General features: G+C 46.6%; 1 protein-coding gene across 1 annotated transcript; it reads right to left on the bottom strand.

Annotated features, from left to right (window-relative positions):
* Positions 1-14442: 14442 nt before the first annotated feature.
* LOC127924038 (sericin-1-like) lies at positions 14443-17893 on the bottom strand. Its single transcript, XM_052508370.1, has 3 exons — positions 17824-17893; positions 14628-14774; positions 14443-14585 (listed from the first exon to the last, which is right to left on the bottom strand). The coding sequence occupies exons 1-3, from the start codon at positions 17891-17893 to the stop codon at positions 14443-14445; spliced, it is 360 nt and encodes a 119-aa protein (XP_052364330.1).
* Positions 17894-25901: the final 8008 nt, after the last annotated feature.

A 25901-nucleotide genomic window follows, 5' to 3' on the forward strand; every position in this document is an offset into this window, starting at 1 on the left:
AGTTACTCAGCTCCCGTGATAGGGTCAGAGGCAGAGAATTTATTATTTTATTATTTAACCTTTAGTTAACTAGGCAAGTCAGTTAAGAACAAATGGGACCTATGGGACTCCCAATCACGGCCAGATGTGATACTGAAAGAGAGCCAAAACAAGAGCGGTTCCTCACTTCAGTGCCTTGCAGTTCACCTTCGCACCCCTGGGCCAGACTACACTCAATCATAGGAACTAATCATAGGAACTACTGAAGAGATGAGTCTTCAGCAAAGACGTAGGGCTGAGACCGAGTCTGCGTCTCTCACATGGATAGACAGACCATTCCATAAAATTGTAGCTCTATAGGAGAAAGCCCTGCCTCCAGCTGTTTGCTTAGAAATTGTAGGGACAATAAGGAGACCTTTATTTTGTGACAGTGGATCTGTAACTGCTACAGTGTAGTTTAGTAGGATGGAGGCTGTATGGGTCTGTAACTACTACAGTGTAGTTTAGTAGGATGGAGGCTGTATGGGTCTGTAACTACTACAGTGTAGTTTAGTAGGATGGAGGCTGTATGGGTCTGTAACTACTACAGTGTAGTTTAGTAGGATGGAGGCTGTATGGATCTGTAACTACTACAGTGTAGTTTAGTAGGATGGAGGCTGTATGGATCTGTAACTACTACAGTGTAGTTTAGTAGGATGGAGGCTGTATGGATCTGTAACTACTACAGTGTAGTTTAGTAGGATGGAGGCTGTATGGATCTGTAACTACTACAGTGTAGTTTAGTAGGATGGAGACTGTATGGATCTGTTACTGCTACAGTGTAGTTTAGTAGGATGGAGGCTCCATAGCTGTATGGATCTGTAACTACTACAGTGTAGTTTAGTAGGATGGAGGCTGTATGGGTCTGTAACTACTACAGTGTAGTTTAGTAGGATAGAGGCTGTATGGATCTGTAACTACTACAGTGTAGTTTAGTAGGATGGAGGCTGTATGGATCTGTAACTACTACAGTGTAGTTCAGTAGGATGGAGGCTGTATGGATCTGTAACTACTACAGTGTAGTTTAGTAGGATGGAGGCTGTATGGATCTGTAACTGCTACAGTGTAGTTTAGTAGGATGGAGGCTGTATGGGTCTGTAACTACTACAGTGTAGTTTAGTAGGATGGAGGCTGTATGGATCTGTAACTACTACAGTGTAGTTTAGTAGGATGGAGGCTGTATGGATCTGTAACTACTACAGTGTAGTTTAGTAGGATGGAGGCTCCATAGCTGTATGGGTCTGTAACTGCTACAGTGTAGTTTAGTAGGATGGAGGCTGTATGGATCTGTAACTGCTACAGTGTAGTTTAGTAGGATGGAGGCTGTATGGGTCTGTAACTACTACAGTGTAGTTTAGTAGGATGGAGGCTGTATGGATCTGTAACTACTACAGTGTAGTTTAGTAGGATGGAGGCTGTATGGATCTGTAACTGCTACAGTGTAGTTTAGTAGGATGGAGGCTGTATGGGTCTGTAACTACTACAGTGTAGTTTAGTAGGATGGAGGCTGTATGGATCTGTAACTACTACAGTGTAGTTTAGTAGGATGGAGGCTGTATGGATCTGTAACTACTACAGTGTAGTTTAGTAGGATGGAGGCTCCATAGCTGTATGGGTCTGTAACTGCTACAGTGTAGTTTAGTAGGATGGAGGCTGTATGGATCTGTAACTGCTACAGTGTAGTTTAGTAGGATGGAGGCTGTATGGGTCTGTAACTACTACAGTGTAGTTTAGTAGGATGGAGGCTGTATGGGTCTGTAACTACTACAGTGTAGTTTAGTAGGATGGAGGCTGTATGGGTCTGTAACTACTACAGTGTAGTTTAGTAGGATGGAGGCTGTATGGGTCTGTAACTACTACAGTGTAGTTTAGTAGGATGGAGGCTGTATGGGTCTGTAACTACTACAGTGTAGTTTAGTAGGATGGAGGCTGTATGGATCTGTAACTACTACAGTGTAGTTTAGTAGGATGGAGGCTGTATGGATCTGTAACTACTACAGTGTAGTTTAGTAGGATGGAGGCTGTATGGATCTGTAACTACTACAGTGTAGTTTAGTAGGATGGAGGCTGTATGGATCTGTAACTACTACAGTGTAGTTTAGTTGTATGGATCTGTAACTGCTACAGTGTAGTTTAGTAGGATGGAGGCTGTATGGGTCTGTAACTACTACAGTGTAGTTTAGTAGGATGGAGGCTGTATGGGTCTGTAACTACTACAGTGTAGTTTAGTAGGATGGAGGCTGTATGGATCTGTAACTACTACAGTGTAGTTTAGTAGGATGGAGGCTGTATGGATCTGTAACTACTACAGTGTAGTTTAGTAGGATGGAGGCTGTATGGATCTGTAACTACTACAGTGTAGTTTAGTAGGATGGAGGCTGTATGGATCTGTAACTGCTACAGTGTAGTTTAGTAGGATGGAGGCTGTATGGGTCTGTAACTACTACAGTGTAGTTTAGTAGGATGGAGGCTGTATGGATCTGTAACTACTACAGTGTAGTTTAGTAGGATGGAGGCTGTATGGATCTGTAACTACTACAGTGTAGTTTAGTAGGATGGAGGCTCCATAGCTGTATGGGTCTGTAACTGCTACAGTGTAGTTTAGTAGGATGGAGGCTGTATGGATCTGTAACTGCTACAGTGTAGTTTAGTAGGATGGAGGCTGTATGGGTCTGTAACTACTACAGTGTAGTTTAGTAGGATGGAGGCTGTATGGATCTGTAACTACTACAGTGTAGTTTAGTAGGATGGAGGCTGTATGGATCTGTAACTGCTACAGTGTAGTTTAGTAGGATGGAGGCTGTATGGGTCTGTAACTACTACAGTGTAGTTTAGTAGGATGGAGGCTGTATGGATCTGTAACTACTACAGTGTAGTTTAGTAGGATGGAGGCTGTATGGATCTGTAACTACTACAGTGTAGTTTAGTAGGATGGAGGCTCCATAGCTGTATGGGTCTGTAACTGCTACAGTGTAGTTTAGTAGGATGGAGGCTGTATGGATCTGTAACTGCTACAGTGTAGTTTAGTAGGATGGAGGCTGTATGGGTCTGTAACTACTACAGTGTAGTTTAGTAGGATGGAGGCTGTATGGGTCTGTAACTACTACAGTGTAGTTTAGTAGGATGGAGGCTGTATGGGTCTGTAACTACTACAGTAAGTGTATATTTTTTAGTTGAAGGATTCTTTCTTGTGGATGAAAGATAAGGGTTATATGCTTTAAAAGTGATGATTATTGACATTTGTAAATGTTAAAACACAGCATCGGGATAGTAGTTCACATTAGGCAGTTAGTTGTGGGCGAAGCTAATGGCTAAAAACTGTAGGGAGTTTGAGAGAAGAATGATAAGCACTGTACAGCTTCAGCTATGGATTGTGCACCTGTGAAATGGGGTTTCAGCCTACACAGTGACACCCACAGAACACGACTGGGTAGAGTGTACACACAATTAGTGTCTTGGCTCTTTTTGCAGGACTTTGATTGTGGTAAATTACCTTTCCAGTCAGTCTATTGTGTGTATTGAATATTCATACAGGACTGTACAGCCTAACCTATTGATTCATATTGGACTGTACAGCCTAACCTATTGATTCATATTGGACTGTACAGCCTAACCTATTGATTCATATTGGACTGTACAGCCTAACCTATTGATTCATATTGGACTGTACAGCCTAACCTATTGATTCATATTGGACTGTACAGCCTAACGTATTGATTCAGTGTGTCTACTGTGTGTATTGTATATATATGACACAATAATGACAAATTACATCAGAAACAATGTTTTAATCAGTTCTGGCTTTTTTCAACCTTTACCATATCATGCATTCAGAGCTATCTATCTAATATCTAAGGGTTTTCTTTAATGAAAACTTCTCTAATGTCAAACATGTAATGTTGGTGTACTGCAGGCCAGCTCTCTAGGCCCTCTACTCTTTTCACCAATGACCTGCCACTTGCATTAAACAAAGCATGTGTGTCCATGTATGCTGATGATTCAACCATATACAGTGCATTCGGAAAGTATTCAGACGCCTGGACTTTTTCCACATTATGTTACGTTGCAACCTTATTCTAAAATTGATTAAATCGTTTTTTCCCCTTATCTACACATAATAATACCCCATAATGACAAAAAAAAAACATTTTTTTGAATTTTTTGAAAATGTATTAAAAATTACACAAGTATTCAGACCCTTTACTCAGTACTTTGTTGAAGCACCTTTGGCAGCGATTACAGCCTTGAGTCTTCTTGGGTATGACGCTACAAGTTTGGCAAACCTGTATCTGGGGAGTTTCTCTTATTCCTCTCTGCAGATCCTCTCAAGCTTTGTCAGGTTGGATGGGGAGCGTTGCTGCACTGCTATTTTCCAGTCTCTCGAGAGATGTTTGATCGGGCTCAAGTCCGGGCTCTGGTTGGGTCACTCAAGGACATTCAGAGACTTGTTCTGAAGCCAAACCTGCATTGTCTTGGCTGTGCGCTTAGGGTCATTGTCATGTTGGAAGGTGAACCTTCACCCCATTCTGAGGTCCTGAGCGCTATGGAGCAGGTTTTCATCAAGGATCTCTCTGTACTTTGCTCCATTCATCTTTCCCTCGATCCTGACTAGTCTCCCAGTCCCTGGAAGCTGAAAAACATCCCCACAGCATAATGCTGCCACCACCGTACTTCACTGTAGAGATGGTGCCAGGTTTCCTCCAGAGGTGACGCTTGGCATTCATGCAAAAGAGTTCAATCTTGGTTTCATCAGACCAGATAATCTTGTTTCTCATGGTCTTCAGAGTCCTTTAGGTGCCTTTTGGCAAACTCCAAGAGGGCTATCATCTGCCTTTTACTGAGGAGTGGCGCCTGTCTGGCAACTCTACCATAAAGGCCTGATTGGTGGAGGGCTGCATAGATGGTTGTCCTTCTGGACGGTTCTCCCCATCTCCACAGAGGAATTATAGAGCTCTGTTAGTGACCTTCGGGTTCTTGGTCACCTCCTTGACCAAGGCCCTTCTTCCTCGATTCCTCAGTTTGGCTGTGTGGCCAGCTCTAGGAAGAGTCTTGGTGGTTCCAAACTTCTTCCATTTCTTGGGGATCTTCAATGCAGCACACAGCACACTGTGCCTCGACACAAATAACAAGGCTACATACAGGGGTTACTGGTACAGAGTCAATGTGCGGGGATATAGGTTGGTCAAGGTAATTTGTACATGTAGGTAGGGGTAAAGTGACAATGCATAGATAATAAACAGAGAGAAGCAGCAGAGTCAATACAAATATGGGGGGGGGGCCCAGTGATTGAGCTTAGCGTTCAACAACATGTCTACGATCCTGGTCTTCCTGATGGTAAAGGTAACTGGTAAAGGTAGACCTCCAGGTGGTAAAGGTAGGCCACAACACATCTGCAACGTTGAACCTCAACACTGGGAACCCTCAGAGATGCGTGCTTAGTCCCCTCCTGTACTCCTTGTTCACCCATGACTGCGTGGCCAAACACAACTCCAACACCATCACTAAGTTTGCTGACGATACAACAGTGCCTGATCAACGACAACAATGATACAAACTATGGGGAGGTCGTCAGAGACCTGGCATTGTGGTGCCAGGACAACACCTTCTCCCTCAATGTGAGCAAGACCAAGTTCCTTGGTGTCCACATCTCCAACAAACTATCATGGTCCAAACACACCAAGACAGTCATGAAGATGAAACGACAACACCTTTTCCCCCGCAGGAGACTGGAAAGATTTGGCATTGGTCCACAGATCCACAAAAAGATCTACAGCTACACAATTGAGACCATCCTGACCGGTTGCATCACCCCCTGGTATGAAAACTGCTCAGCAAATGAGATGAGCCTGTCTACTCTACAGACAAGATGAGCCAATCCACCTTACATTCAAGAAGAGCTTGTGCACTCTAGATACAAGACGAGCTTGTTGACTGTACTAATAGAGACAAAATGAGCCTGTCCACAGACAAGATGAGCCTGTCGACTCTACAGACAAGGTAAGCCTTTCCAATCGACAAACCATTTGAGCCTGTCCAATCGACTGTTACAGACAGGATAAGATCCACTCTACTGCTAAAGACGAGATGAGCCTGTTCACTCAAGAGACAAGACGGACCTGTCCGGTCTACAGACAAGACGGACCTGTCCAGTCTACAGACAAGATGAACCTGTCCAGTCTACAGACAAGATGAACCTGTCCACTCTACCTCGACAGAAAATATTAACCAATCGACTCTACAGACAAAATTAACCTGTACACTACACTGTCCACTCCAAAGACAAGACGAGCCTGTCAACTCCAAAGACAAGATCAACCTGTCCCCTACAGAGACAAGATCAACCTGTCCACTCCGCAGACGGGCCTGTCCACTCCGCAGACAAGACGGGCCTGTCCACTCCGCAGACAAGACGGGCCTGTCCTCTCCGCAGACAAGACGGGCCTGTCCTCTCTGCAGACAAGACGATCCTGACCTCACAGAAGACAAGACGGCCGGTCCACTCCGCAGACAAGATGAGCCTGTCCAGTCTACAGACAAGATGAGCCTGTCCAGTCTACAGACAAGATGAACCTGTCCAGACTACAGACAAGATGAACCTGTCCAGACTACAGACAAGATGAACCTGTCCAGTCTACAGACAAGATGAACCTGTCCAGACTACAGACAAGATGAACCTGTCCAGACTACAGACAAGATGAACCTGTCCAGTCTACAGACAAGATGAACCTGTCCACTCTACAGACAAGATGAACCTGTCCAGTCTACAGACAAGATGAACCTGGCCAGTCTACAGACAAGATGAACCTGGCCACTCTACAGACAAGATGAGCCTGGCCACTCCACAGACAAGATGTGCCTGTCCACTCCACAGACAAGATGTGCCTGTCCACTCTACAGACAAGATGAACCTGGCCACTCTACAGACAAGATGAACCTGGCCACTCCACAGACAAGATGAACCTGTCCATTCTACAGACAAGACCAGCCTATCCACTCTACAGATAAGACCAGCCTGTCCACTCTACAAGATGTGCCTTACCATTCTATTGCTAAAGACAATATGAGCCAGTCCACTCTGCTGAAACAAAGAAGATGAGATTGTCCACTTTACAGACAAAATGAGCCTGTCCTGTCTACGAGACAGAGGTAATGAGTGTAATGGAATTTAAGTAGGTATTGTTGTGTCAGCTCTGTAACATAAAATATATCTACTGTAGTTGTGTACATTCTCAGCCTCAACCTAGCCGTACTAACCCAGCCTTACTAAGCTAGCCGTACCAACCTAGCCATACCGACCTAGCCGTACCGACCTAGCCGTACCGACCCAGCCGTACCGACCCAGCCGTACCAACCTAGCCATACCAACCCAGCCGTACCAACCTAGCCGTACCAACCCAGCCGTACCAACCTAGCCGTACCAACCCAGCCGTACCAACCTAGCTGTACCAACCCAGCCGTACCAACCTAGCCGTACCAACCCAGCCATACCAACCTAGCCGTACCAACCCAGCCGTACCAACCTAGCCGTACCAACCCAGCCGTACCAACCCAGCCGTACCAACCCAGCCGTACCAACCTAGCCGTACCAACCCAGCCGTACCAACCCAGCCGTACCAACCTAACCTTGCCGTACAGCGTAGTTACATCTCCTGACTCCTGCCCTGCTCCAAGATCACAGCACACAGCCATAGTCATATATTTCAGCAAATAGCTGTTCAATTATTAACCGGTAGTGCTATTTACAGGAATATGTCTTTAAATATACATAAGGTGTCTATAAAGAACGTGATGTCCTCTCACCACTGGTGGAGTGACCACAACGAGCACAGAGCTGTTGACAGACAGAGCCAGCCAGCCAGCCAGCCAGCCAGACAGACAGACAGACAGACAGACAGACAGACAGACAGACAGACAGACAGACAGACAGACGCATGCACGTCAGCTCTCCAGTGTTTCTAAAAAGAGGAATGGGACATCAGTCGTCCTGACCAAGCTGGTCTCTATTAAACATAATGCTATAAAATGGTGACGTTCCACTCTACAGGCAAGATGAGCCTGTCCACTCTTCTGCTAGAGGCAAGATGAGCCTGTCCACTCTTCTGCTAGAGACAAGATGAGAATGGCCTATTAAACATAAAGCTATAAAATGGTGACGTTTTCAAATGTTGAATGCAAAAATAACCTGTTATTGACAGGGGAATGTGTGGTCCTCGGAATGTGTTGCGTGGCATAGAATTAACCATGTGTGGTCCTCGGAACGTGTTGACCAGCATAGAATTAACCATGTGTGGTCGTCGGAACGTGTTGACCAGCATAGAATTAACCATGTGTGGTCGTCGGAACGTGTTGACCAGCATAGAATTAAACATGTGTGGTCCTCGGAACGTGTTGACCAGCATAGAATTAAACATGTGTGGTCGTCGGAACGTGTTGACCAGCATAGAATTAAACATGTGTGGTCCTCGGAACGTGTTGACCAGCATAGAATTAACCATGTGTGGTCCTCGGAACGTGTTGACCAGCATAGAATTAACCATGTGTGGTCGTCGGAACGTGTTGTGTTTGGGGTCTAATATATAGTGTGAGAGCAGGGAGAGCAGGGAGAGGTGGTAAGGGTTTAACTGCTGTAGCAGAATGTCAAGACCCTACCTAACCCTAACATCTTATTTCCTTCTTAAAACTTGTTTGGGATAGGGGGCAGTATTCTGACGTCCGGATGAGAAGCGTGCCCAAAGTAAACTGCCTGTTACTCAGACCCAGAAGCTAGGATATGCTTATAATATAAGATTTGGATAGAAAACTGAACTAGAGAACTGATGTGGCAGGCGAAACCCAGAGGACAAACCATCCACCAGCCTACCACTATTTTCAATGGCTATCACTTTTATTATAAGGCAAAGTCCTCCTAGATTGCAGTTCCTAGGGCTTCCACTAGATGTCAACAGTTGTTAGAAAGAGTTTCAGGCTGGATTTTGGAAAAATTAGCCAGAAATTGTAGTTTTTCTAGGTGGCTCCCATTTTGGCTGTAGTGTTTCCAAGTGCGTGAATGAAAGCGCGTTCTTTGGTATTTTTCTCCGGTAAAGACAATAATGATTCTCCGTCTTACATTTTATAGTTGATTTAGATTTGATTGTAAACATTGTTTGATGTTACAAGTAACATTTGAGATTCATTTTGTATGCATTTTGATGGAGGGAAAATCAGTGGAGTATTGACTGAAGCGCGCCAGCTAAACTGAGTTTTTATGGATATAAAGAAGGACATTATCGAACAAAATGACCATTTGTGATGACACTCCAAAGGGTCCCAGTTACAACAGAAGAAGATCAAAGGTAAGGCATTTTTTATATCGCTATTTCTGACTTTCGTGTCGCACCTGCCTGGTTGAAATATGTTTTTCATGTGTTTGTATGCGGGGCGCTGTCCTCAGATAATTGCATGGTGTGCTTTCGCCATAAAGCATTTTAGAAAACTGACATATCGGCTGGATTAACAAGAAGTTAAGCTTTATTTTTGATGTATTACACTTGTGATTTTATGAAAGTTAAATATTTATAATTCTGTAGTTTGAATTTCGCGCTCTGCAATTTCACCAGATGTTGTTGAGGTGTCACGCTAGCAGCACTCCTTTCCCAAAGACACAACAGTTAGAGCGGCCATTCTATCCACTATTCATTCAACACCTTGTTTTAGGGTTTAACTGCTGTAGCAGATAGCGTGGTCCTATATCGACCATCAGGACACCAGACAGTCAATGTGGTCCTGTATTGACCATTAGAACAGCAGACAGACAGAGCGGTCCTGTGTCGATCATCAGGACAGCAGACAGACAGAGTGGTCCTGTATCGACCATCAGGACAGTAGACAGACAGAGTGGTCCTTGTATAAAACATTAGGACAGCAGACAGTCAGAGTGATCCTGTATTGACCATTAGGGCAGCAGACAGTCAGGGTGATCCTGTATTGACCATTAGGACAGCAGACGGTCAGAGTGATCCTGTATTGACCATCAGGGCACCAGACAGTCACGGTGGTCCTGTATCGACCTTCGGGACAGCAGACAGACAGAGTGGTCCTGTATCGACCTTCAGGACAGCATACAGACAGAGTGGTCCTGTATCGACCTTCAGGACAGCATACAGACAGAGTGGTCCTGTATCGACCTTCAGGACAGCAGACAGACAGAGTGGTCCTGTGTCGACCTTCAGGACAGCAGACAGACAGTTAGAGTGGTCCTGTATCGACCTTCAGGACAGCATACAGACAGAGTGGTCCTGTATCGACCTTCAGGACAGCAGACAGACAGAGTGGTCCTGTGTCGACCTTCAGGACAGCAGACAGACAGTTAGAGTGGTCCTGTATCGACCTTCAGGACAGCAGACAGACAGTTAGAGTGGTCCTGTATCGACCTTCAGGACAGCATACAGACAGAGTGGTCCTGTATCGACCTTCAGGACAGCAGACAGACTGTTAGAGTGGTCCTGTATCGACCTTCAGGACAGCATACAGACAGAGTGGTCCTGTATCGACCTTCAGGACAGCAGACAGACTGTTAGAGTGGTCCTGTATCTACCTTCAGGACAGCGTACAGACAGAGTGGTCCTGTATCGACCTTCAGGACAGCAGACAGACTGTTAGAGTGGTCCTGTATCGACCATCAGGACAGCAGACAGACGGTTAGAGTGGTCCTGTATCGACCTTCAGGACAGCAGACAGACTGTTAGAGTGGTCCTGTATCGACCATCAGGGCAGCAGACAGACGGTTAGAGTGGTCCTGTATCGACCTTCAGGACAGCAGACAGACAGAGTGGTCCTGTATTGACCATCAGGAAATTATCCAGACAGTTAGAGTGTTGGAGTAGTTGGTAAACCAGGCGAGGCAATCAATTGAGAAACCAAGGCTGTCGAGTCTGTCAATCACCACATTCTTATTGGCAGAGTCGAAAGCCTTGTCTCGGTCGATGAATACGGCTGCACAGTAGTGTCTGTATTCGATGGCGGTTATGATATCGTTTAGGACCTTGAGCGTGGCTGAGGTGCACCCATGACCAGCTCTGAAACCAGATTGCATAGCGGAGAAGGTACGGTGGGATTCGAAATGGTTGGTAATCTGTTTGTTAACTTGGCTTTCGAAGACCTTAGAAAGACAGGGTAGGATAGATATAGGTCTGTAGCAGTTTGGGTGTAGAGTGTCTCCCCCTTTGAAGAGGGGGATGACCGCGGCAGCTTTCCAACCTTTAGGAATTTCAGACGATACGAAAGAGAGTCTGAACAGGCCAGTTATAGGGGTTGCAACAATTTCGGCAGATCATTTTAGAAAGAGAGGGTCAGATTGTCTAGCCGGGCTGATTTGTAGGGGTCCAGATTCTGCAGCTCTTTCAGAACATCAGTTATCTGGATTTGGGTAAAGGAGAAATGGTCGGGGCTTTGGCGGGTTGCTGTGGAGGGTTCCGGGCAGTTTACCGGGGTAGGAGTAGCCAGGTGGAAAGCATGGCCAGCCGTAGAGAAATGCTTATTGAAATTCTCAATTATAGTGGATTTATCGGTGGTGACAGTGTTTCCTAGCCTCAGAGCAGTGGGCAGCTGGGAGGGCTGCTCTTATTCTCCATGGACTTTACAGTGTCCCAGAACTTTTTTGAGTTAGTACTACAGGATGCAAATTTCCGTTTGAAAAAGCTAGCCTAAGCTTTTCTAACTGCCTGTGTAGATTTGTTCCTAACTTCCCTGAAAAGTTACATATCACAGGGACTATTCGATGCTAATGCAGAACGGGGGCTGTTCGATGCTAATATATAACGGGGGCTATTCGATGCTACTGCAGAATGGGGGCTGTTCGATGCTAATGAAGAACGCCACAGGATGTTTTTGTGCTTGTCAAAGGCAGTCAAGTCTGGAGTGAACCAAGGACTATATCTGTTCCAAGTTCTACATTTCTTGAATGGGGCATGCTGATTTAAGGTGGTGAGGAAGTTACTTTTAAAGAATGACCAGGGAGGCACTTTTAAAGAATAGCCAGGCATCATCTGCTGACAGGATTAGGGCAATGTCATTCCAAGATACCCCGGCCAGGTCGATTAGAAAGGCCTGCTCGCAGAAGTGTTTTTGGGAGCGTTTGGCAGGGATGAGGGGTGGTCGTTTGGTCGCAGACCGATTACGGATGCAGGCAATGAGGCAGTGATCGCTGAAATCTTGATTGAAAACAGCAGAGGTGTATTTGGAGGGCGAGTTAGTTAGGATGACATCTATGAGGGTGCCCATGTTTACGGATTTGGAGTTGTACCTGGTAGGTTCATTGATAATTTGTGTGAGATTTAGGGCATCAAGCTTGGATTGTAGGATGGCCGGGGTGTTAAGCATGTCCCAGTTTAGGTCACCTAGTAGCACGAGCTCAGAAGATAGACGGGTGGCAATCAATTCACATATGGTGTCCAGGGCACAGCTGGGGGCAGAGGGAGGTCTATAGCCAGCGGCAACAGTGAGAGACTTGTTTCTGGATGATTTTTTAGAAGTAGCAGCTCAAATTGTTTGGGTACAGACTTGGATAGTAATACAGAACTCTGCAGGCTATCTTTGCAGTAGATTGCAAACCGCCCCCTTTGGTAGTTCTATATTGGCGGAAAATGTTATAGTTAGCGATGGAGATATCAGGGTTTTTGGTGGTTTTCCTAAGCCAGGATTCAGACAAGGCTAAGACATCCCGGGTTAGATTTGACCACCTGATCCACCTCTACGCACACAAAACCATTCTGTATACATCTGGCCCTTCTTTGGACACTGTGTTAACTAACCTCCAAACGAGCTTCAGTGCCACTCCTTCTGTGGCCCCCAACTGCTCTTAAACTTTAGTAAAACCAAATGCATGTTTTTCAACCGTTCGCTGCCCGCACCCACACCCGCCGTCCGACTAGCATCACTACCCTGGACGGTTCTGACCTAGAATATGTGGACAACTACAAATACCTAGGTGTCTGGTTAGACTGTAAACTCTCCTTCCAGACGGATATTAAACATCTCCTATCCAGAAATATTTCGCAACAAAGCCTCCTTCACTCACGCCGCCAAACTTACCCTAGTTAAACTGACTATCCTACCGATCCTCAACTTCGGCGATGTCATCTACAAAATAGCTTCCAAAACTCTACTCAGCAAACTGGGTGCAGTCTATCACAGTGCCATCTGTTTTGTTACTAAAGCACCTTATACCACCCACCACTGCGACCTGTACGCTCTAGTCGCCTGGCCCTCGCTACATATTTGTTGCCAGACCCACTGGCTCCAGGTCATCTATAAGTCTATGCTAGGTAAAGTCCCGCCTTATCTCAGCTCACTGGTCATGATAACAACACCCACCCATAGCACGCGCTCCAGCAGGTATATTTCACTGGTCATCCCCAAAGGAAACACCTGCTTTGGCTGCCTTTCCTCTGCTGCCAGTGACTGGAACGAATTGCAATAATCAGTGGTTCTGGAGACTTATATCTCCCTCACTAACTTTAAGCATCAGCTGTCAGAGCAGCTTACCGATCACAGTACCTGTACATAACCCATTTTATATCTCCCTCTCTAACTTTAAACATTAGCTATTGGAGCAGCTAACCGATCGCTGCAGCTGTACATAGTCCATATGTAAATAGCCCACCCAATCTACCTACCTCATCCCCATATTCTTTTTATTTACTTTTCTGCTCTTTTGCACACCAGTATATCTACTTGCACATCATCATCTGCTCATTTATCACTCCAGTGTTAATCTGCTAAATTGTAATTACTTCACTACTATTGGCCTATTTATTGCCTACCTCCTCACGCCATTTGCACACACTGTCTATAGACTTTCTTTTTTTCTATTGTGTTATTGACTGTACGCTTGTTTATTCCATTTGTAACTCTGTGTTGTTGTGTCGCACTACTTGCACACTTAACACTGGAACAGAAACAATAATGCATGGGGAAGGAACCAAAGGGATGTATATATCTTCATACACACACACACACATACAGTGGGGAGAAGTATTTGATACACTGCCGATTTTGCAGGTTTTCCTACTTACAAAGCATGTAGAGATCTGTATTTTTAAAAATCATAGGTACACTTAAACTGTGAGAGACAGAACCACGGTATATAGGGAAGGTAATCAGGTAATCAGGTAGGTGATGGAGGCCGACACCCGGCTCCAGTCACAGGACGCCAACTAAAATGACGATCCCAATAATCAAGAGCGGACCGGTCCTCTACTGAGTTGTGGGAATCCTTTCAATCCGACTGAGACACAGGAGCATGACGACCTAGAGTGCCGGAGAGAGAGCATATGTGATGTTACCCCCTCCCCGGCACTTTCGACTCCAGCCGCAGGATGCCAACAAAAGGATCGATCCCGGGGATCAGGAGCAGACTGGTCACCCCTGCTGATGCACGGGAACCTGTCACCGGCTGGGGCGTGGGAAACCTGACAGGCTGGCTGAGGCATGAGAGCCTGGCGATCGGGCTGAGGCATAAGAGCCCGACGAGCCGGCTGAGGCATGAGAGCCTGGCGATCGGGCTGAGGCATAAGAGCCCGACGAGCCGGCTGAGGCATGAGAGTCCGACGAGCCGGCTGAGGCATGAGTGCCTGGCGATCGGGCTGAGGCATAAGAGCCCGACGAGCCGGCTGAGGCATGAGAGCCTGGAGATCGGGCTGAGGCATAAGAGCCCGACGAGCCGGCTGAGGCATGAGAGCCTGGCGATCGGGCTGAGGCATAAGAGCCCGACGAGCCGGCTGAGGCATGAGAGTCCGACGAGCCGGCTGAGGCATGAGTGCCTGGCGATCGGGCTGAGGCATAAGAGCATGTAGCGGCTCCCAGACCTGACATCATTTCCACTGACACAAAAACTCCCCTGATGCTTCCCTTAGGTGAGGCGTTATTCTGTAACGATGTGCGCTGAGAGTTGGGAAGCAAGTTCAGGGAGTGAGTGTTTTTAATAAATAAACTCAGCACAAAACAGACAAAACACGAACAACGCACAGACTTAACCCTGGAACAGAAACAGTAACGATTGGGCAAGTAATTAAAGGGAGTGACATATAGAGGGAAGGTAATCAGGGAGGTGATGGAGTCCAGGTGAGTCTGATTACACACAGGTGCGCGTAACAAAGGTGACAGTTTCTGTGTTGTGGGTTTGTTTGTGTATATGTGTGTATTTCAGGATGATTTCCTGGATTCAGAGCAGCTGATTGGTCAGCCCCATTGCAGATTGGAGCTCTGACCCCGCCCTCTTGTCAGGGGATGCAGCTGTCTGCAATTACCGACTCCTTCTGCAGCTTGAAAAGCCAATGTTCCTTTGTTAGGAGAGAGAGCTTCTTTGTATGTCCTGTGTTGGTCTGGTAAATTTGTTGTAAAGTCGCTTGTAGCCGGTCCTGTGGAGATAAGTGTTTGCTTTAGTACCTAGTGTTTTTGGTTTATTCAAATTGTTCACTGAGGGTGGTGACTTCTGTTTTTGTTCCCAGGGGGGAAGGGGAAGGCACCTTGGGAGTGTTTAGGCAAAAGGCCTGTGGGCATATATTCACCTGCAGTATGTACTCTGTCTATACACACTAGGTAAGACCTGGGTGGACCGTCCCCTGTATTTTGGTTAGTGCGCCAGGTGGCATTAAGAATAGGTACGTAGTGGGTAGGTAAGGGGAATCTAACTTTTACTTTCTTTGCTTTGGTTCCACCTGGGCCCTTTTCTCCATGTTAAGGTATTATTAAGGAAATTCCCTGTAAAAGGTAGTATTCTCTGTCATCCTTAGCCGCACCTACAATCCTTTACCTTTCACTCCACAGGGAGTTGAGTTGTAGCGGGGTGTTGCATTCCCCCCTCAAAGAGGCGTATGTAACAGCCATAACGAGCAGCCTGTTGACCTAGAGGCCGGCGAGGCGGCACATGTGACAGTCAAACATGAAACTAAATGGACCAGGTCATAGCTGGCTTCTCCACTGACCGTTTACACATTCTCCAAAATAGGAATATTGTTCAATTCTGGGATGTAGAAGAATTCCTTTGTTCCTTTGTTCTACTGTGGCCTTCTCTCCCATACTGCATGATCAGGGAGACAAGAGTCTCTGCAAGGAATTTACAACGTGGTTGTAAAGTCGTAAAACTACCCTCCCTAACAGGAAAGGGGGTTTGTTCACATCTCTGCTAGCCAATTCACATAATGACAGTACGTAATGTCACTGTGGGGATGACGTCATCGATGCACTTATTGATGAAGCCAATGACTGATGTCGTGTACTCCTCAAATGCCATCGGAGGAATCCCGGAACATATTCCAGTCTGTGCTAGCAAAACAGTCCTGTAGCTTAGCATCTGCTTCATCTGACCACTTTATTGATCTAGTCACTGATGCTTCCTGCCTTAATTTTTGCTTATGGCGGGAATACAGCTCATTCAATGCTGTCTTAGTGCCAGCCTCAGTCTTGTGGTATGTAAAGACAGAAACTCACTCGGTAGATAGTGTGGTTTACAGCTTATCATGAGATGCTCTACCTCAGGCGAGCAATAGACTTCCTTTGATATCGTGCACCAGCTGTAATTTACAAAACTGCATAGTCCGCCGCCTCTTGACTTACCAGACAGTGCTGGTCTATCCTGCCGGTACAGCATATAACCAGCCAGCTGTATGTTGATAGTGTTGTCATTTAGCCACTCCATGAAGCATAAAATATTAGTTTTGAATGTCCTGTTGGTTTTTTAATGTTTTGGTCATTGATTTTATTCCCTAAAGATTGCACGTTTGCTAGCAGAATGGAAGGAAGTGGGAGTTTATTCAATCATCTATGAATTCTCGGCCTCTTCACGCAAATCACTGGGATCTGGGCCTGTTCCCGAGAAAGCAGTATATAATTTGCGTCGGGCTCGTCACTCATTAAAGGGGGAAAAAGGATTCTGCGGTGAGTAATCGCAGTCCTGATGTCCAGAAGTTATTTTCGGTCATAAGAGACTGTAGCAGCAAAATTATGTACAAAATAAGATGCAATCGGTTGGGAACACAAACGTCAGCCCTCTTCTCCGGCATGCTCTTCTTTGTCTACACCCGTTCAGCATCGATCACACCCTAAGCTTTATCCCCACTCTTCTAGTTTCGCTCTCGAAGCTTGACGCTATGGCCAATGATTTGTTTACCTCTGGATATTATGAAAACAGTCTAACCAGCCCTGCTGGCAATTATTTCATTACGCTTTTTTGCAGATGTTTACTGACATCAGCCATATTCAACTGGTATTGTACACGTCAAAGTTAGCTAACGAGTCAGCCAGCCGACGTTAGCTAGTTAATTAAACAATGCCACAGTGCTGGGAGCCTACCAACCATGTTCAACATTAGCTAGTTAACATTAGACTCTAACTAGAACAGCACACGGCTCTGGGAAACGAATAATGACGTCAGCTAGATAGCCAACCAGCTAACTTTAGCTAGCTAGCTAACAGTACACTATCTTAAGACATATAGCAAGCTAGGTAAACAATGTACCTTGCTAGGTAAACAAAGTGTAAGTTAACACGTCACGTAATGAGCCAGCCAGCTAACGTTAGCTAGTGAAACAACAAATGAACAGTGCCAACAATGCCACAGTGCTGGGCGCTAACCAACCATGTTCAATGTTGGCTAACTAGAACAGAAAACGGCTCTGGCAAACGAATGACATCAGCTCGGGAGCCATGCAACTAATGTTAGCATGCTAGCTAACAGTACACTTTAGCTTGAAATTAAACCACTTTCTTCCAAAATTAGAAAACGTGTAATACCTGAAAATGTAGCTAGCTAATGCTAGACTATCTTACCTGTGTACATCATCCCTGTCAGGTCGCCCTTAGTTTGAAGATGTAATCCGGCAACAGGTGTTTCCTCCATCTCTTTTATCTCTTTTAAGCTATCATACTCTAATTCCACTGATTTCAAAACATGATCATCCAGAAAGTGGAGAGCCACACTTATGCAGCTTCACTACACAATACATTTTTTTTTAAAGCTGCATTCGACAGGATTACCAACACAGACTGAGGAGCTTCTATGTCAGACCAATCCAAACTCCTCTCTCGGCATGTGTCATGCCCTGGTCGGAAGTATTTTGTGTTTATCTTTATGTATTGGGTCAGGCCAGGGTGTGGCATGGTTTTTTTGTATGTGGGTGTGTATATATTGGGATTGTAGCTAGTGGGGTGATCTAGCAAAGTCTATGGCTGTCTGGAGTGGTTCTCAATCAGAGGCAGGTGTTTATCATTGTCTCTGATTGGGAACCATATTTAGGCAGCCATATTCTTTGAGTTTGTTGTGGGTGATTGTCCTTCGTGTCCTTGTTCCTGTTGTAACGAGTTTCCTCCTCTTCTTCCGAAGAGGAGAGGCGAAACGGATCAGAGGACCAATACGCGGCGTGGTAATTTTCCATGGTACTTTTTAATGCTATCAGGTACACATGAACAAACTAACAAAACAAAAAAATGTGAAAACTCAAATTACAGTCCTATCTGGTGCACACACAGAGACAGGAAACAATCACCCACAAACACACAGTGAAACCCAGGCTACCTAAGTATGATTCTCAATCAGAGACAACTAATGACACCTGCCTCTGATTGAGAACCATACTAGGCTGAAACATAGAAATTCCCAAAACCTAGACAAACAAACATAGACTACCCACCCAACTCACGCCCTGACCATACTAACTAAACACAAAACACAGAAAATAAAGGTCAGAACGTGACAGTACCCCCCCCCAAAGGTGCGGACTCCGGCCGCAAAACCTTGACCTATAGGGGAGGGTCTGGGTGGGCATCTGTCCGCGGTGGCGGTTCTGGCGCGGGACGCGGACCCCACTTCACCATTGTCTTTGTCCGCCTCCGTGGCTTTCTCACCATGGCAACCCCTCTCAATGACCCCACTGGACAGAGGGGCAGCTCGGGACAGAGGGGCAGAAGCTCTGGACAGAGGGACAGGGGTTCTGGACAGAGGGACAGGGACTCTGGACAAAGGGACAGGGGCTCTGGCGCCTCTGGGCTGAGGGGCTCTGGCGCCTCTGGGCTGAGGGGCTCTGGCGCCTCTGGGCTGAGGGGCTCTGGCGCCTCTGGGCTGAGGGGCTCTGGCGCCTCTGGGCTGAGGGGCTCCGGCAGCGGCGCCGGACAGGCGGGACGCTCCGGCAGCGGCGCCGGACAGGCGGGAGGCTCCGGCAGCGGCGCCGGACAGGAGGGACCCTCCGGCAGCGGCGCCAGACAGGCGGGACGCTCCGGCAGCGGCGCCGGACAGGCGGGACGCTCCGGCAGCGGCGCCGGACAGGCGGGACGCTCCGGTAGCAGCGCCGGACAGGCGGGAGGCTCCGGGCAGCGCCGGACAGGCGGCTCCAGCAGCGCCGGACAGGCGGGGACAGGCGGGAGGCTCCCGGCAGCGGCGCCGGACAGGCGGGAGGCTCCGGCAGCGGCGCCGGACAGGCGGGAGGCGCCCGGACAGGCGGGAGGCTCCGGCAGCGGCGCCGGACAGGCGGGAGCACCTGCAGAGAGGAGACAGAGAGACAGCCTGGTGCGTGGAGCTGCTACAGGAGGCAGCGGCGCCGGACAGGCGGGACGCTCCAGCAGCGGCGCCGGACAGGCGGGAGGCTCCGGCAGCGGCGCCGGACAGGCGGGAGGCTCTGGCAGTGGCGCCGGACAGGCGGGAGGCTCCGGCAGCGGCGCCGGACAGGCGGGAGGCTCCGGACAGGCGGGAGGCTCCGGCAGCGGCGCCGGACAGGCGGGACGCTCCAGCAGCGGCGCCGGACAGGCGGGACGCTCCGGCAGCAGCGCCGGACAGGCGGGAGGCTCCGGCAGCAGCGCCGGACAGGCGGGAGCACCTGCAGGGAGGAGACTGAGAGACAGCCTGGTGCGTGGAGCTGCCACAGGAACTACCAGGCTGGGGAGACTTTCAGGAGGCTTGGTGTTAGGAGGAGCCTGAAAGACCGGGCTGTGGGGGAGCACTGGAGCTCTGGTGCGCAACCTTGGCACCACTTCCCCAGGCTGGACAACTACTCGAGCCCGGACCCTCAAGAGTGCAGGCACAGGTTGAACCGGGCTGTGGGTAAGCACGGGAGATCTAGTGCTTACTACACGCACCTCTCCCCTAGGCTCCACTCCCACAGTTGCCCGGTACGAGCGGAGAGCAGGCAGAGGACGCACTGCACCCTCCCAGCGCCCCGGAGACACAGCACGCAGAGCCGGCGCAGGATAACCTGGACCAAGACTGCGTACCGGCGACCAGACCCGCTGAGCAGGCACCATATGCCCTGGCTCAATGCCCACACTCGCATGGCACTCTCGGGGGCTGCCCTATAGCGCACCGGGCTATGGACAGGCACTGGCAACACCGTGCGCTCAACCGCATAACACGGTGCCTGACCAGTAATGCGCTGCTCATAATAAGCACGAGGAGTGAGCTCAGGTCTGCTACCTGGCTTAGTACCACACCTCGTGTGCCCCCCCCCAAAAAAAATTTGGGGCTGCCTCTCGTACCTGTCGCACTGCCGTGCTGGCTCCTCATATTGCCGCCGATCAGCTTTCGCTGCCTCCAGCTCTGCTTTGGGGCTGCGATTTTTCCCAGCCCGTGCCCAGGGTCCCTCTCCGTTCAATATCTGCTCCCATGTCCAGGAGTCCTGTGATGGTGGCCTCTGTTGTTGACGCTGCTGCTGCTGTCGTCGCTGTCCTTTACCACGCCGCTTGGTCCGATTGTGGTGGGTGATTCTGTAACGAGTTTCCTCCTCTTCTTCCGAAGAGGAGAGGCGAAACGGATCAGAGGACCAATACGCGGCGTGGTAATTTTCCATGGTACTTTTTAATGCTATCAGGTACACATGAACAAACTAACAAAACAAAAAAATGTGAAAACTCAAATTACAGTCCTATCTGGTGCACACACAGAGACAGGAAACAATCACCCACAAACACACAGTGAAACCCAGGCTACCTAAGTATGATTCTCAATCAGAGACAACTAATGACACCTGCCTCTGATTGAGAACCATACTAGGCCGAAACATAGAAATTCCCAAAACCTAGACAAACAAACATAGACTACCCACCCAACTCACGCCCTGACCATACTAACTAAACACAAAACACAGAAAATAAAGGTCAGAACGTGACACCTGTCTGTGTTAGTTTACACTAGTATAGGCTGTTTTGGTTTTCGTTACGTTCTTTTTTTTGTAGTGTTTGTATTTTAGATTCGTGTTACGTTTTGTTCATTAAACATGGATCGCAATCTACACGCTGCATTTTGGTCCGACTCTCCTTCACACCTAGAAAACCGTTACAGCATGTCATTAGCTCAATTCTGTGGCTTAACCAGCAAGGCTCGTAATTTAACAATTGTATTTGTATTTAGAGATGGCATACAAGTTTATTACACATGAAAGTTCACATATTCAAAAGGCATTTCTGCCAAAAAACGCATTTAGATAAACAATATTTTACGATTAAATGGCTCTCCTGTGAATTCGTAACTTGTGACACATGCCTAGTTTCCTCAGGGTCACATTTGGTGTTTGTACCAAACATGAATTCACAATAAATGGTGAGTGGACTCCAGACCTCACAACCGTAAAGGGCAATTGGTTCTATAACTGATTCAAGTATTTTTAGCTAGATTCTAATTGGATGTAGAATTTTATGTTCCTTTTGATGGCAAGAAGGCCCTTTTCGTCTTCTCTCAGGTTGTTCATAGCTTTGTGGAAGTTACCTGTGGTGCTAATGTTTAAGCCGATGTGTGTATATATATATATTTTTTTTTTTGTGTGCTCTAGGGCAACAGTGTCGAGATGCAACTTGTATTTGATCCTGGTAACTGGACCTTTTTTTAGAATACCACTTTTGTTTTACTGAGAATTACTGTCAGGGCCCAGGTCTGTCAATCTGTTCAGAAGATCTAGGTGCTGCTTGTAGACCCTCCTTGGTTGGGGAGAGAAGCACCAGATCATCAGCAAACCGTAGACGATTTGACATTAGCTTCTAGTAGGGTGAGTCCGACTGTTCAAGGGCCCTCGCCAATTTGTTGATATATATATATGTTGAAGAGGGCTCAAGCTGCATCCCTGTCTCACCCTACGAGCCTGTGGAAATAAATGTTTTTTATTTTTTATTTTAACCGCACACTTGTTTGTTCATGGATTTTGTAATATTGTATGTTTTTTTTCCCCCAACAATGCTTTCCATCAATTTGTATATCCAACCCTTGTGCCAAATTGAGGCAAAAGCTTTTTTGAAATCAACAAGGCATGAGAAGACTTTTGTTTTGGTTTGTCTGTCTATTACGTTGTACAGGGTGAATATGTGGTCTGTCGTATGGTAATTTGGTAAAAAGGCAATTTGACATTTTCTCAGTACATTGTTTTCACTGAGGGAATGTACGAGTCTGCTGTTAATGATAATGCAGAGGATTTTCCCAAGGTTACTGTTGGCGCATATCCCACGGGAGATATTGGTGTCAAAGTTGTCTCCCCTTTTGGGGATTGGGGTGATCACTCCTCGTTTCCAAATATTGGGGAAGATGCCAGAGCTAAGGATGTTAAAGAGTTTAAGTATAGCCAATTGGAATTTGTGGTTTGTATATTTTATCATTTCATTTAGGACACCATCAAATTCCAGGACTTTTTGGGTTAGAGGGTTTGTATTTTGTCATTCAATGTAATTGGAGAATCCAGTGGGTTCTTGTAGTCTTTAATAGTTGATTCTAAGATTTGAAATTGATCATGTATATGTTTTTTGCTGTTTTGTTCTTTGTTGCAGAGACAAAAAGATTGGAGAAGTGGTTTATCCATCTCTGTTTTGGATAGAACTCTTCGTGTTTTAGTGTGTTCCAATTTTCCCAGAAGTGGTTAGATTCTATGGATTCTTCAATTACATTGAGCTGATTTCTGACACGCTGTTCCTTCTTTTTAAGGTTGTGTATTTCTGTATTGTTTAAGTGATTCACCATAGTGAAGGTGTAGGCTCTGCTTTTTTGGGTCTCTAAGTTTTTGGTTTGATAGGTTTCTCAATTCCTTTCTTAAGTTTTTGCATTCTTCATCAAGTCCTTTTTTTATTAATTGTCTTAGGTTGTCTGCTTAATATATATTAAGCTGAAAAGGTCAAATATACTGTTTAGGCTTTTCACTGCCTAGTTCACACCTTCAATATTACAGTGAAACATTTTGTCCAGGAAGGGATTGAATTTGTTGTTGCCCTATTTATTTTTTCCCCCTTCCATCTATAACATTTGTGCAGTTCCTTTGACTTTGCCTCATTTGAGTATTGCTGTGATCTGATAGGGGTGTTAGTGGGCTGACTGAATGCTCTGAGAGACTGGATTTGAGGTCAGTGATAATGATAACGTAATCTACAGTACTACCATAGGAGTCTGCTCAACGCTTTTGACTATGTACAGACCTAGCGTGTGACAGAGCTGCAGGAGTTGTGACCCGTTTTTGTTGGTTATTTTGTCATAGTTGTGTTTAGGGGGGCATATTTGAGAGGGAATACTGTCACCTCCAGGTAGGTATTTGTCCCCCTGTGTGCTGCGTGTCAGGTTCTGGAATTTAGGTCGCCACAGACTAGTCCCTGGGCCTGGAAAGGAAAGCTGTCTTCATTAAAGTATGGGGATTCTATTGGGATAATATAGGTAGCACACATGAGCAAAGGTCCTCTTGGCGTGGGGTTGGTGCAGGTCCTTCAGGAAGGGGTCTCAATGGTCTGGGCGGGGTGTCCGTTGCTCCTGTGTGAGGAGGATAGGTGTTCACTTTCAGCTTCCTGTGTAAACCAGAAGTGCCTTAAAATGAGGTCATAGGTGCTGTTTCGTCGGGTTAAAAAGGTCAGATCTTTTCAAAACTTCATATGTGTGATTAGGCAACCCCCATGAACTGTAAGTCACTCATTTCCCCCAACAGATGTCAAAGAAAAGCTCACACACACACACACACACACACACACACACACACACACACACACACACACACACACACACACACACACACACACACACACACACACACACACACACACACACACACACACACACACACACACACACACACACACACACACACACAGCAAGGATGGAGTGACAAAGTGCGGTGCTTAAAGACACACAGAGCCTGCAATGGCATTTCCATATTCTCTAGGCCGTGCCGAGTTCAACGAGATGCCCCGCTTGACCGTAGCCCGCTCTGGGTGCAGCGACTGTGAAAAAAGTAGGCCCAAAATGAAGCCTGGCCCTAAATGTAATTTGCTTTTGGGTGACAGTGAGAGAACCGTTAGGGTGAGAAGCACATTTCGGCCTCAGGTACGTTCCTGAGGTCCTCCCGATCTGTGCAAGCCTAACCTTGACCGTGTAGCATTAACCCTTAACAGTAAAACAGGGTTTTTTGATCTCACAGAATACAATGACATCTCTCCCCATAGGAATACATTGCCTGCTCCTCTAAAGTCAACCACTATTGTTTTCACTATACATTTGACCTCTTGGGGATGTTATTCGAAAACATAATGTTAACTTTCACTGCTATGCGGATGACACACAGCTGTACATTTCAATGAAACATGGTGAAGCCCCAAAATTGCCCTTGCTAGAAGCATGTGTTTCAGACATAAGGAAGTGGATGGCTGCAAACTTTCTACTTTTAAACTCGGACAAAACAGATGCCTGTTCTAGGTCCCAAGAAACAAAGAGATCTTCTGTTGAATCTGACAATTAATCTTAATGGTTGTACAGTCGTCTCAAATAAAACTGAGAAGGACCTCGGCGTTACTCTGGACCCTGATCTCTCTTTTGAAGAACATATCAAGACCATTCCAAGGACAGCTTTTTTTCCATCTACGTAACATTGCAAAAATCTGAAACTTTCTGTCCAAAAATGATGCAGAAAAATTAATCCATGCTTTTGTCACTTCTAGGTTAGACTACTGCAATGCTCTACATTCCGGCTACCCGGATAAAGCACTAAATAAACTTCAGTTAGTGCTAAATACGGCTGCTATAATCCTGACTTGTCACGCCTTGGTCATTGTATTTTGTGTTTTCGTTATATGTTTGGTCAGGCCAGGGTATGACATGGGTTTATATGTTGTGGTTCGTATTGGTTTTTGTAATTATTGGGATTACTGAGGCGGTTCTCAATCTGAGTCAGGTGATTCTCGTTGTCTCTGATTGGGAACCGTATTTAGGTAGCCTGAGTTTCGCTTTGTATTTCGTGGGTGATTGTTCCTGTCTCTGTGTAGTGTTCACCAGATAGGCTGTAATAGGTTTCACGTTCCGTTTGTTATTTTGTATATTACGTTATTTTTCATGTTTCACTTTTTCTATTAAAGTCATGAGTAACCACTACGCTGCATTTCGGTCCGACTCTCTTTTGCCAAACGAAGAACGCCGTTACATGACTAGAACCAAAACATTTGATCATATTACTCCAGTGCTAGCCTCTCTACACTGGCTTCCTGTCAACGCAACGGCTGATTTCAAGGTTTTACTGCTGACCTACAAAGCATTACATGGGCTTGCTCCTACCTATCTCTCTGATTTGGTCCTGCCGTACATACCTACACGTACGCTACGGTCACAAGACGCAGGCCTCCTTATTGTCCGTAGAATTTCTAAGCAAACAGCTGGAGGCAGGGCTTTCTCCTATAGAGCTACATTTTTATGGAACGGTCTGCCTACCCATGTCAGAGACGCAAACTCGGTCTCATCCTTTAAGTCTTTACTGAAGACTCATCTCTTCAGTCGGTCATATGATTGAGTGTAGTCTGGCCCAGGAGTGGGAAGGTGAATGGAAACGCTCTGGAGCAACGAACCGCCCTTGCTGTCTCTGCCTGGCCGGTTCCCCTCTTTCCCCTGGGATTCTCTGCCTCTAACCCTATTACAGGGG

This window comes from Oncorhynchus keta, unplaced genomic scaffold, assembly GCF_023373465.1.
Source record: "Oncorhynchus keta strain PuntledgeMale-10-30-2019 unplaced genomic scaffold, Oket_V2 Un_contig_3586_pilon_pilon, whole genome shotgun sequence".
Taxonomy (NCBI): domain Eukaryota; kingdom Metazoa; phylum Chordata; class Actinopteri; order Salmoniformes; family Salmonidae; genus Oncorhynchus; species Oncorhynchus keta.